Raw genomic sequence first — 14840 nt, 5'->3', positions numbered from 1 at the left:
ATCGAAAAATAATACCGATTATTGATACTTGATTGCAATATTAAAATAAAGATAGATTAAAAATTAATTATGTAATTAGAGCTCATAAAATGTGTACACGTATGCGCAAATTATTTGACTTTTTTTTTTTTTTTTTGTAAAACAAAGTATGCTGTATATAATAATCGATATATCATAATCATAAATTAGCACTAATTAAAAGCTATCATAATTCGTTGCATATATTTAATTTTCTAATATATATATATATATGAATTTTCGAATGTATTGATGAATGAAACTGTATTTTGTTATTTGACATTATAAGTTGCAATCTACGAGAAAAATACTGACATATTTATTCTATAATATGCCATTCCATTAGCGTAATAAAAATATAAATATTTTAGTTACGAACTAAGAAAGATTCGCTTGGGGCTATGTATTCTTCATTGCGTTTGATTCATCTCGTAAATATGCTAGTCTCGCAGAATTTTATAATAGGAATATAAACGAAAACTATGCCTGCAGTAATAACAGATTTCGCGTGCAATCCGCGTGCACATTAACGCACAAATGATTGCCTGATGAATTTCACGAAATTGCAAAAGAGTGCTCGTTCGATATTGATGTTAACATATCGATTCAGAGATGTATAGGGTGTTAAGAAAACTCAATTTCACACCATTTCTTTTTGTCACTTTAGCGAGGAGAACTATTCGACCGCAATGACAAATAATATCTTTTATAGAAGAATAGAAGAGAATAAAAATGTGTGAAATAAAAAAAACGCATATACGTGTAAATCTTTTCCCCTTTTTTCCTCTGTGCGATAATTATTAAATAAAGAAATGAAAAATTTTACTTCAGCGATATTTACAAGATAATAAATACGAAAAATTACTAATATTTCTCATATGCGCATATTTGCGTATTATATTTGTGTCAATCGGATTAAACTAAATGCGAAAACTGGAGATTAAAAAAAATCCTATTTACACACGTACATTTTACAATAAATGAAGCTATATTTATTGAATGCACGTTTGAGTTAGTTCGAGTTGTACATAACATGAATTGCGCGAATAAAAGTATCACATACTCGAATATATATATATATATATATATATATATATATATATATATATATATATATATATATATACAGGATGGGGCATTTAATATTGAGACATCTAAATATCTAAAAAATAAAGCAAGATAGAAAGAAATGTTTTAGACAAAAGTTGTTCGGTTCTAAGAGGGTCATAAGATGGTGCCATTAGTTTGACCTTGGGTGGAGGCGCTTCGGAGATTTATATATATATATATATATATATATATATATATGAAATGATCGGAATCCCTTCTGATCATTTTTACGACAATTTAAAAACAGCTGAAGAAAGCTATTTAATTTATTTTTGTCAATGACATTTGAAGCGATAAATTGAATTGACCTGACCTGAGAATAAGTTCTGCAGATATTACCGATTATGTTCAAACACATTTTTTTGAAATGCGAATAAATGTTCCGACTAGTCCGCTAATAAATATGACACGGGCGAAGAAATACACGTGGATATATACAAATACAGATTGCACTAAATAACATAGTTTATGCATAATCGCATAGAATAAATCGCGGATTATCAGGATTTTGGTGTACAAAAATGTATGGTAAATGGTCGCGATCGTCCGAAAATCCAGCGAGAACAATTTTACATCACCGAGTCAAATGCCTATTGTGGCCTTCCATCGCCTGCTGTTTGCTGTCGATCCACTTTCGGTTGCGGGTCGAAAAGTTGCGAGAGTTCGCTCGTCTCGAGATTCTCCGTTCGGGAAACGAAGCGGAGAAACGCGGACGACGGTATGCGCCGTTTTGTTTACCGTTAAACAGGAGGTGCCGTAATTAGCCCCGGTACCGGTACGACGAACGTCAGATGCAGCCGGTGCGTCGTGTAGAAATGTACGTCGCGAACAGCTCCGGGAATCGCGCCGCGCGCTTCTGCATGCTTTATTATCGTCAAGAAGTCGTTTTCAAAAGGCAGGATGCTGTTTAACTAGCAATCCTCTCTTTAATGAAGCTCACTAATTAGTATCCTTGATTTTCAATTCTGTCAAATCTCAGAAGAAGCTGGACTTTGAAATTAATAGTAGTAGTAATTCTATAAAAGATGATTACGTGTTATATAATATGACGTGCGATTATTTTTTAACATCCAACATTATGTGAAATTTGATAGAAAATAATATACATCTCTTTCTTTTTGGATATTCATTGTAAAAGTATATTCGAAAATTAGAGAAATATGTGGAAAAAATAAGAATTATCATTGTTTCTTAATTTTTGATATTTATTATATATTTTATTAATAGTATTTTATTGAAGAATTCTATTTGTGAAGAAAGTGCGGTAGGACTGATTCTAATTAAACCTCGATAGTTTCTCGAGCCTTGCCATCATTTCGATTTCACTAACGCCAAAAGAGAGCAACGATCGTGTAAACGTCAGTTCATTAGACGTCGAAAACGGATGCTGGCAAATTTCTTAAGTGCAGTTGCGCATGTTATCGACGTCAAACGAGCCTCGAGATTAATTAATTAAGTATGTAGTTAATTAACGTGAAGCTTATTAATGGAGCACATAATCGCGCAGTGGAAATTTGGCGGTGCGCTTATTGGAGCATGCAACTTGGTTAGCAAATTAATGGCAAAACGCTGACGAATTACAAGGTACGTTAGATATTGCCCAACGTAAACTCGACGAGACTATGTATCCTCTCGTTAAAACATCTTTAGCGAGATGTCACGTGATTGTTTGTAGAAAAACGAACGTTACATATTACTATATTACATCAGAGTTAAGTTAAGATTAATATCGAAAGACAATAAAAATACGCGAGTAAATTTTTAAATTATATTCTTGTCTCTCTCTCGACGAATTATAAAGCAAAACTTCGTTTACAAAAACGTTCATTGCTTTCTTTACTCTTTTTTTTTTTCCCACAAAAACTCATCATTTCTTCTTAATATTTATTCTCCCTAATAAATATCCTTCCCCAATACGTCCGACTTATATTAATCATTATTTTTTGCCGGAAGCACTTTTACCGGAGAGACTGTCAATTTTTCGAGGGCTTAGCGTTACGTAATTTCTTTACTCTCATCTCGCGTTGCGGGAATCGAAGAACGACAGCGCATTCTCTGAGATAAGTGCAGATTAGCGGTCAGTCTTTTTGCCAGTAGGACTTCCTGCTGCCTGCAGGATTATTAGGAAAGAAAAGGATATATCCGCCACCGCCTGTGTGTGCTCGGTCATCCATCGCGTCCGGAACGAAGCTTACGACCGACAAAGAGCTTAATATCAGAGGCTTTCTCTCGCCTGGGCTGACTCAGCTGAAAGTTCAAGTACTATCTCGAGGTTTAAGGCTAATACTTCTGGACGGATCAGACGTTGAAAAACTGATGTGTGCGTCGGCGTACATTTTCGTTTATAAAGAGCGGATGATGATTTTGCTAATAGAACGTCAAGGTTCTCGATGATATGATATTTTAATTCGTAGAAACAAGGAATATTTTCAACGATCAATATCTTTCGCGTGATAAATATATGGATGCGTATTATATATATCTCACGATATTATAAAAACGGGGAAAAAATCCGGTATGTAAAAAATATTTTCCACTATCATATAAAACTCACAAAAATTCTTGTGTACCGTAAAATTTCGATACGAAATGTGCTTTGTTATTGAGTACTGGTTATTTTAAAATTTAACGCAATACCAGGAAAAATGTTGAACGCTTTTGTCGCGATTAAATTTAAACATGGTTATATCTCTTTAAAATAGTTAAATATAATCATAATTTACTGTGTATTCCTCAAGAATTTACATGTCAAAATTACAGAGGTCCGACGTTAATCCTCTTATTGTTAGAGGGACGACGAAGGGCGTTTATTGTACAAAACATTTTATCTCCTTGTTAAAAGTACTGATGGAACGCAAAATTGAATTTGAAACTTACTTCCTCGTCTTACTATGGTGGTCGTACCAAAGAAATTTTAAGTAAAATTTGTTAAACGATGTTTTCAAGTTGCTAATTTTAATTATAATTGTTAATATAATTTAATATAATTGTTGTATATACCACGCACAGAAATCGCAAAATATATTTCAATGTTATCTTTTACAAATTTAGAATGATTGCATACATTTTCACACATATAAACACACAAAAATATGATTATATATTCTTCTAAAAATCCTCTGTATGTGTGTGTGTGTGTATGTTGTTAAATCGAATTTATAAATTATTTCCAATTCAAACGATGTCTTCGTAAGCTCTTCAATAAAACAAGATAAAGTGAATTGAACGGGTGATTTTAATATTCTACTGACAATGTATTTACATGCTGCTATTCCAAACATTTCATTGCAAAAATCAATGCATCAAAATAAAATTATCAATAATTATAATTAAATTAAGTCAAAAAAAATGAAATCTTGATAAAATATTAAAGACACTTAATTTCTATTTGAAAGTTTAGCGATTGTGATTTCAATTACAAATCTGTTTTCAATCATTATAAGTCATCGCTAAATTTTCCCAAGGTGCGCATGTTAATTAATGCTGTAAATTGCGATTATGCGGATGCACGTACATAATGTCTACGGTCGAAGAATTATAATTACGGCGTAACGCTGGCGGGTGTAAAAGGCGAGGATAGATCGCTCCCTTTTTCTTTGGGCTTTTGAAGCGCTTTCATTGGAAACTGCGAAAATTAATGCTCGGTTTTACCGCCCTTTCACATCTTCTCTCAATTATTATACGTACAATAGCACAGTATTGTATATGTTACGATTTCCGCAAACGACCTGCTCTTTACCATGCAATTCTAATAGCCTGTCGTGAGAGACCGCACATGCAGCTAACAACAGAAGTCTGCCCTTTGTTTCAAAAGAAGAATTAATTTTGAAGAATATCAGCCTCTCGGATCATCTTTTGCTTTAACGAAGGATTCTTCTTATCCTCGTCTTATTTTTTAACAGCCAAAGGTTGCGAGTCAATGTTTACTTCGTAAATGGAACTGAAATATCTTATCTTTTGAATATCTGTGACGTGAACATCTGTGATATCAACATTGACGATAATCGCGAATATTAAATACAAATAATAATAAATGATAATTCGTTTTTCTATAACCTGCCAATTTTTTTCGAATTTATTAGAGTATTTCGTAAGAATAAAGTGTATTGAACACTTGTCGTTCTCTTTGTCATTCCCTGATTTAATAAAAGAAGTTACAAAAGGGATTCCGTCGTTTGTGCTATCTAATAAGACATTAGATGTTCTCTTCTACAAAATTAATTTTCGGTCTCGTCAAACGACTATTTGTATTATGACATCACGTTATTCGGCAAGTATTGTTACGTCAATATATATATATATATATATATATATATATTCTCATCTTTCATCGATATTGTAAGCGCTTTTATTTAAGCATTTTACTTGAGTTCACTTTTATGTATTCGTCTTCTGCACGCAAATCTATGAATTATGATCATAATAACGAACACGGAGCCGACAATAGTTCCACTTTATTTTTATTATCACTTTGCTTGTAGAGAAATTCGTTTCATAGACGATACTTTTTGATGGAAACCGGGAACTCGTGAATCGATATTTTTAACGAGAAAACCTGGTAGGTTTTCGTGAAATGCAATAATTTCAGCCGTGAGGCTTCCGCATGGCCGCTAATGAGAATCTTGCCGAAAGTTTAATTGGCTCTATCATAATTCTATACGACGTACCGTCGTAGTTTAATCAAACCGCCCGTCCTTCATTACTACAAGATTCATGTCTATATTCGTCATTCTGAATTTACTTTCTCGCCTTTCTGATTCATTATCTATAAATGACGACGACGGCGCCAATTATCCACAGTTTAATTTTGCCGAACATTCACCTCATGCTAATTATATGATAACGATCATTAGCAAAAAATATACAATTTATTTCTTATCATTTGCTCTCTCTTTCTCTTTGCGCGAATATTATGTATGTAATATGTTCAATATATCTAAAAAAATATATAACGGTTCATTGACCTTATTCCTCGCAGCTTGATATTATTTTATATCAACATTTTATAATCGTCAATAGTTGAAAAAGAGATTTATCCACTGTGATATTTTCTAACTTTATAATCCTTTAATTCTTTAATAAAATGAAATAAGTGTAAACATCCATTCGCATGAACATAATTCTATACGAATTGTTACGTGGATGCAATCGGTTCGCATTCGTTGCAATATCCGGCACTTGAAACGATTAAAAAATTCTACCTATTGGCTTATGGCAAGCATATGGATTTTTATCCAATCGGCAAATGGAAATATCCTGTAGGTGCTTATCTGTAAGCGGCTTTTACGCGATTCTAAAAATAGAACGTGGCAGATGGAAATAAGATAAACTGATATCTTTATTGTACTCTGGTAGTACGCGGAAAGGCATTGTTCTTTCAGTTTCTCTATCGGAAAATTGAGGATGGTTCGATTATCGTTTACGTGTTACATACCGCACATATATATTCTAAAGTTTTTCCATTTACGAGAAATGGAAATAGGCGAGGCGCTCTTATTGATCGTGCTCAAGCATATCAAATAATTTCGAGTCGACATAAAATATAATTAGCAAGATGTTTTACATATTTCGCTTTCTATAATACTATTAATATTACGTTACATATAATGTTGTGTTGATATTATAAAATATATGTTTCATCTATATTTATATAATCAAAATAATGTATAATTTTGTTTTAATTTCTTACAAATATAGACATTTGTAAGAAAGAACAAAAGTAGACTTGAATTAAAAAATTTATTCCTAGACACTTGACAGTTAATTCATTCCCTATTTGATAATCTGTCAAAGAAACGTAAAATTAACTCGGAAGTGTTAAGTTAAAGAGCATAATTAGGCTTATATATGTATAATCGAAACTACACAAATAAAATTATTCAAAATAAGTTATATAAATATGTAAGTTTTATGGAAATGCAATTTAAATGTGCATTATTGGATGTTCTATTTTTAAATATGTACGCATTAGGAAAAAAATTATAAAATTTTATTAAAAAACACGATATTAAAATTAAACAATTACAGAATTGAAAAATATATTTTTTGCATTTTTTATCATGTTTTAATAAGTAAATATCGTTTTGTGTGTGTCAGACAAGTACTATTTTTAAAAAATATTTTCTCTGAAAGAGAATTTGAATTTTTATATTAAAATTTAAGAGATTAAATCTAATCCTAGATAAAATTATCAGAGGAAAAAACCACGCAGAGAAAAAGAGAGGAGTGTAAACTTGTGGCTATAAGTGGTACTAATCTTCTAATTTTTATTTTGGGGGAGTGAGCGGATTTATAAATTTAAAAAGATTAAAACTTTTCTCCATATAGTGATTAATATTCCCTTCTATCTAAACATTTTTCATTCCATTAGATATTATCATGTCTATCAAAATCCTATCTTGATAAAAAATGAGCGTGCATAAATTATCATATATAATTTACCTTTAGGGGATGTATCTTTTATTTACTTACATATTCTTTCTTTTGGTCGAATATGCAAACGTTTTACAAATTATAAAGCTTTACACAAACATACTAAAGTTATCACTAATAATTAGAACAAAGTTGAAGTTATAATTAAAAAATCAAAATGCATAAAATATAATTTGCTGAAAGTAGAAGTTTGCAAGCTACAGTATTAAAAATCTGAACATTAATGGCACGGAAATTTTATACGTGTGCTTGTCTCTCAATTGCGCCGATATAATCAAGAAACTTTGTTACGATTTAGCACGATTTGACGAAGGAAGAGAAGATGACTATCCTGATCATGCTCTTACAATAATCATAATTTGATATTTCTGAAAAATTCAGACATTAAGTTCATAGTTAAATGACATTTGTTCTAATTTCATTATCTTTTCGACGAAAGAAATTCCGCAAGAAAAACAAGTTTCTTTTTCTCGCAAGAGATAATAATAATCGTCATAATTAAATTTTCATAAGTAAAAGTGCATACGTATAAGTTTTGTATATGTTTAAACCGTAAAAGTTCCTATTATTTTACGAATAAAATAAACTTGTGTGTGTGTTAATGTCAAATTTATATTAGTAAAGATAATACAATATTCAATTATACTTAAATAGCAGTAATAAAATATGTGTTTTGTTAATAAATAAATATTTTGCATTATGTCCCGACAAATGCATTGACATCGCGATATCATCAATCAATATCATTCAATAATACGATATCAAAATGGAAAAAATTTCATGCGCACGTATTTGAATATATTTATATACATGAGAAAATTATTCGTCCATTTTTCACATTAGAAAACGCGATATTTAATATTTTAGTTCCAAGATAGCGAAGGTATATTTTGGAACTAAATTCAAAATTATATCTTGACGAGGTTAAAAGCGCAACGCACAGAATATTAACCATTTTTCAAGATTTATATGTGCGTTATTCGTGAGTGAAAAAATATTACGCTTTAAAAAGAATTCAGTGCAGGGTAATCGTTCGCCATTCGCGGCAACTTTTATCTACGTTATACTTGAGTGGCCCACTGAAATCTTTCTTCTAATACAAGGATAAGAAAAAGCTTTATCTCTTGCTTTAAAGTTCAAAGCTTCGTCTGTGGTGGCAATCCCAAAATTTCCTCTTTAAGCTCGGATGGAGCGAATGCAAGCGTACCCGTATCGATCGATAGTTTCTCTCATGCTTCCTCTTTCTCTATCACTTCCACCTTCTCTCTTTCTCTCTCTGTCTCTGCTTTTTCGTCTCTTTACTATTTCTCTCTCTCTTTCTGGAATGCGGCAATTGTGTATAGCACAACGTAACCAATGACGTAAAGCTATAACACGCATGCATAACATGAAATTAAATGATGACGTGCGATGAATGCCGGTTTCTCATGGAGATATCTAATTTTTATCAGTCCGATAATATGTCATTGCGACAGTTCGCCTCGACATTATATTGTATATATAGGGTCAAAATGATTTACTATTCTTGTAATCTCGTTCTTTCGATTTCTCTTTTTCTTTCTTTCTTTTTTTTTTAATAAATAAGTCATGCGTTAAAGTGCGTCGAGTTCTTACTACAGAAATTGCTTTTCGCGCAATCGCGTGATGTTTCGCTATAATTTACGCTAATCTTATTTCATTAGAAAGAAAAAAAAAAATATATTCGCCGAGACATATTGCAGTTTATGCGTATATTTTTAAACATGCAAACGACATCCGCGAGATCAGCGAGATCTGAAATACGCAGGAAAAATCACAATTCTCATAAAGGGAAAAGCACGGCACGAATAAGTATTTTCCCTTTTTTTTTTTTCTGTGATTTGTATTGTATTATATATTTTACAGATCATGATCACAAATCGATTCGCGCAAGAGTTCGATATATTATTTTTATAATTTTAGTTAAATTGCACACATCGCGATACGTGAATTATATTATTCAATGAAGCATGAATTATGTCGGCGGTAACAAACAAAATACGCAACATTAATTAACACATCGGTGCGATTTGAATCTGCATATCGCTTATTGTTTTTGAGCTTACTTTGCGAAAATATTGCAAAAAAAAAAAAAAATGGACATGTATGGTAAATCTCGCGCATGTTACACAGTATGCAACGTCATGCACTTTTTTCGAATGCGGTTCGTCGACCATTCGTTTCACCAGACGATAATCGTGCTCGGTGAAAAAAGAAAGAGCGACAGAGAGAGAGAGTTAACTGCTGTGGTCGCGTGCCGAAGTAAGATTACAGGCGCGGTTGCGTTTCGAAGTTAAGCCGACCCGATTGTACTTGCCAAAGTTAAACCGCCCACATTTCACTCGCCCTTATTTAGCCAGCGGCATTCTGATGCGCGCCGCCTGTGCATCCTACCACTGAAAAGTTCGTCGCGATGCACTTTACTTTTTGCGCGAGTGTATATTTGTAAAAGGAAATAAAAAGAGCATTTCGTAAACTCGACACACGATCCGGCTCGCGTTTTTCAATACGTTCCCGTCGACTGTAAAGAGTTTGCGCAGAGTAGTTGCGTGTTAGTAACGTATGTGCACACATATGAGTATACATTTCCATATATAAATCTGCTATGTACATGTTTGCGCGCTCGATTCTGCGCGCGATCAATTTTTAGCTACTCTGTACCGTGACACTTTTAATTTATCAGTTTAATTAGCGGTGTCTATATGGCTGCTCGTCAATTACTACGAAATCAGCATCACGGTGCGTTACGCATTTTCTATATGAGCACGCCTATTTCTCTGAGAGCATTAATAACGCCGTTATTACTTGTGTATGTAAAAGTTGATGATGAAGCGGACATTATGCAACGAATAAAAATAATGAACGAACGAGAAGCTTGATCTCGATATCTTTCAATATTTAATGAAAATTCATCCAACGCTTGGCCAAGTCGATAATGTAACGACAGATTCTGCTAGCTCTCAACCTTATTTTTCGAATAATAGAGAATGCTTAATTTGATCGTATATGCTGATACACATGTCACATTTATTTATGTAATTCAAATATATAATCTACAACAATATAATTGTTTAGATGAAGGTTTTTTTTAGCATTGAAGGAACGTTCGTATTCATGCAATGTAATGTGCAATACTATGGAGTATACAAAATATATAAGAAACATAAACAAGACTTGTATTCCTGCATCGTACCATTCGTATTTCACTTAACGAATTCAGAATAACAATGCTTTACCGATCACACGGAATTAATAAGATATTGTATATATATTCATCATGAATAGAGAATCATGTTACCATCGGTTACAGATATGTTGAGAAAGAGTATTTTTGCATCAATATATATATATACACACAGACACACACACACACACACACAAATTGTAAAGCGGTCTAAAAATTAAGTGACTCAACGGTATCTTGTCAATAGAGAATGGTGGATGGATCGGCGCGCATGTTAGTCGAAACACGAATTTAATCAATTTCCAGCCGCATTGCAACGACGCGATGCGGCGCGGCACAGCGATTTTAATTTATCAGTTTAATTAATGGATATCTGGTGTACAGAGTTACCAATTAAAACAGAATCAACGTCATGGGGTTTCACGATTTCTTCGCCGGCGTCGCCGTGGCCGCGCGTGAATATCGAATAAGGCCGGAAACGAGCAGCCGCCGCGCTTGCATATTGCGGAATCCGCAGACAAGCGGCAGAATCCGATAAAATAACTGAAATATTGCGAATGGGAGAATGGAACCAAAGCAAACGTCTACGACGAGAAATGCTCCGGTGCATCGAAAGCGCGTATCGTGGCAACAAATAATCGCGCACAAGTTTCGGAAACGTTAATAATCTAACGATATAGATCAAAAGTATGTTACAATGGCGATGAGAGAATACTATGCATCGTGCACGAATTATTTCTGTTAATCGTAATATCGTATTGTTGTGTAACGTATGAGAGCGAAGGTATTAATACATTCTGGTGAGATATAATTAATCCTGTACGCGAACGAGTGTCTCGAGAGAGATATATTTTTTTGCGTATCGCAATTTTCTTTATAGATCATAAAAATTGCATCGTATCGTAAATCTCGTTCGGCATACTCGTCGAATTTCATTTACGTGTTGAAAATTCATGTAATCGACTTAATGTCAAGTGAAATATTATTATTACTTTCAGAGAATAATATTAAGCTTAAAACTTGAAGATAATTTTTCGTAGAGATATTACCTGTTTTGATTCTTTTCAAGAGAATGTTAATTCTAAATTGCGTTGCGAAGAATAAAAAAAAAAAAAAAAAAAAAAAAAAAAAAAAAAAATGTTCTGCATATTAATGTCAATATTACGTGCACATTATTCTCGAGATTAGATAGCTGTATTAATAACAATATGATAATAATTTTAATAATGAAAATCCTGTCGAATTGATTACTTTTCGATCTATTCCGTGATAAAAAAATTATTTTTCTATATTTTAATTATTTGTTTACAAAATATGGTATTTTATACACAATGTAGATCGACTTGAACTTTGTGTAAACGTATTAAAAATAAAAACGATCAATATCACCAAATATAGCGAATATAAAATTGTTGATATTGGTTAATATCCGTACAGCGTATATGATATAATGTAATAGCTCTTGTTACAATATAAACGCGTAAAACGTCGAAAAAGATCAATTAAGAGAAAACTGCGCTGCCGCGGCGTTTATTGCAAAATTTTAGTAATTTACATTTATAAACTGATTCACTCGTGTTTCTATAAAGTAAATGTCTCACGAATGCAACATGCAATGCATCTTACCTTCTCTATTATGCATACGAGGTTTATGATAGAGCCTACATCGACGTGATGCTCCTCGCCTCCTAATATAAACGCCTCTGGTATCACTATATTTAGATTGACAAAATGTGACAGTATCCCTGTACTTCTCGAGACCTGAAAAATAAAAGATGTAATCAGATATGAATCGTTTTGCGCAGAATTAGACATAATGATTGACATAATACAAATGATATAACAAAAAGAATTTTAACGTGAAAAGAAACAGATGGTAAAATTTTTTAATTTGATGTAAATACGATAAAATAAAATTATTCAACAGGAAATATGTCTAAAATAATATTTAAAAGTAGAAAATTTCGAGCGTATTATCTATTTTTTAAATCCGTGGAGGATAATAATGCACAGTTGGTTCAAAATAATTTATAAAGATAAAAATGTTTCACCGTCATATATCGGAAAACTTTGACGTATTATTAGCTATCTCAAAAGCTTCTATAATAAATGCAACAGAATATAATAAATATTATTTTGATGACAATTATAAAAAAAAAATATTGAATAATTATAAATGATACGCGTTATTACCGTAGTTATTAGCCGTTTGTTTATAAATGTTTTTATCTCGTTTTATTGCATGTATAGCAAAGATAAGTAAATGATATTTGTATTATAACGTTTACAATTTTGATTGAAAATAGGGAACATTTTTAAAAATTGCCCTAATGTTCAATATATGCGATAACTTTTAAAAAGGTTTACTATTAATCATATATTCATACAATTTTAATTTTTATGTAATAATTACTTTAATTTTTCACGACTTAAAAATATATTATACTTTTAATCGTATATACGCGTTTCAAAGTATGTAAACGCGCAATACGAAAGCTAGGCAAGCTTTAATTCATCGGGTTTCGAATACATAGAAATCGGCTTATCGACAACTTCGTCCAGAAACATTGTAACTTGAAATACTGGGTTTTCAGTATAGTCCATTAAATATTTCAACGTGAAACTGAGTGCTCTTTCCTGGAAGTTTCCATCTTTTTTAACAAAACAAAAAAAAAAATCTTCAAATAGACGGGTACGCGATATATGTCCGCGCTTTATATCTAACATTCGTCAACAACATCGGTAACAAGAATTTAGATTATATACTCCATCAATTAATAATGTTTAAAATTTTATCTTTTTTAATTTCTTTTTTACAATCTCGTTACACTGATCACGTTTAATGCATGGCATTGTGTGACAAACACTATTATAACAAATTCGTGGGAAGTAAAATTTAATAATTACAATGAAAAGAAATATTATATCGATCGCTAAGAACCTTCTTAGCGTACGAGATATGAAAATGAAAAAGGATTACCTCGTCGTTTCGCGAAACATGATTGCAATTATAATTTTAATTTAAAACATTACAAAGATTCTATTTCAGAAATTTTACCTCTATTATATAACTTAAACGAACACGAGGATTGCGAGTAAAATTATCGTTGCCAAGCCGTTCTTTTCTTCCTTATAACCTACTTCTTCGTAGTCGCAAAACAATGAGCAATTGTTTTTCAGCTGCATTTACTCGAAAAACCATCTTTCTATTCCGAACACCGTCAGATGTCATCAAATATTGTATATGCATATACAAGAATAGTTTTTGTAGTAAGCCAAGCTGTGCAGAGTGTGCAGCATGGAACTCCGCTAGTCGCTAGGAAAGTTTGCCGTAGAACAATGGTGTCCATAGATAGATAGGTATGTAAGTAGGTAGGTAGGTACGCCGCGCGCATAAAAAAGCATTATGCGAGTTTGAAAAGTGTATCGTTTCCGCCGGCAACTTGGAGGAGTGCCCGTCGGCGGAACTTTCTTCTCTTCTCGGCTCCCATCGTGAACAGTGTGCCTGTGAGGTCTGTATACACCCTCGAGGATGCATCCCCGCATCGTGTGTTCGTATGGATAATACGTCGCGGTAAAAATGTCACCGTGAATAAATATACAGTCGGATGCTACTAACTCTGATGTTATTTTTTTCTCTCTCTCTATTTTTTTTAAACGCTACACGCGCGCGCCTTCTGGCCGCGTATAACGTCGTGGTTATGAAACGTCATGAAACGCCTGGCTGCTCTCGGCCGCGCTTCTCCGTTGCTCTTCTCCATTCTTCTTCTTTTTTTTTCTTTTTCGTTTTCAAAGAGATATGCACGGCGGAGAGAGTCTCGGGGCTCGTTGTACGCGCTCACCCGCCATTGTCGCGCGCGGGTGTATAATCGCATTAATAAAACGATATATTCTATGGACGCGTTATAATAGCGGCACGAAACCTTGTGTGCTTTTGCATGACAAAGGAGAAAATTGACAAGCATGCTGATGCTTTTGTTGTCGGTGGATGGTTGGCGGTGGATGGGTCACTCGCGCAGTACAAAAGAACTGCGAATAGGAGAGACGAGAGTTCAGTTAATTAAATCCCTATGCGTTT

The 14840-nt window shown here is 33.0% G+C and overlaps 1 protein-coding gene across 4 annotated transcripts in view; it reads right to left on the bottom strand.

The window, feature by feature from the left end:
* Dpr12 (defective proboscis extension response 12) overlaps positions 1-14840 on the bottom strand; it is a 232060-nt gene that overhangs the window by 23687 nt on the left and 193533 nt on the right. For all 4 annotated transcript variants that reach the window (XM_070308818.1, XM_070308819.1, XM_070308821.1 and 1 more), the window contains one exon: positions 12389-12523. In XM_070308818.1, the coding sequence (XP_070164919.1) occupies positions 12389-12523 (135 nt within the window). The remainder of the gene's footprint in view (positions 1-12388; positions 12524-14840) is intronic.

The sequence above is a fragment of the Polyergus mexicanus genome, unplaced genomic scaffold (assembly GCF_030449975.1).
Source record: "Polyergus mexicanus isolate NDT 795.1 unplaced genomic scaffold, iyPolMexi1.0 SCAF_16, whole genome shotgun sequence".
Lineage (NCBI taxonomy): Eukaryota > Metazoa > Arthropoda > Insecta > Hymenoptera > Formicidae > Polyergus > Polyergus mexicanus.
This window is presented reverse-complemented; position numbering and strand designations above follow the sequence as displayed.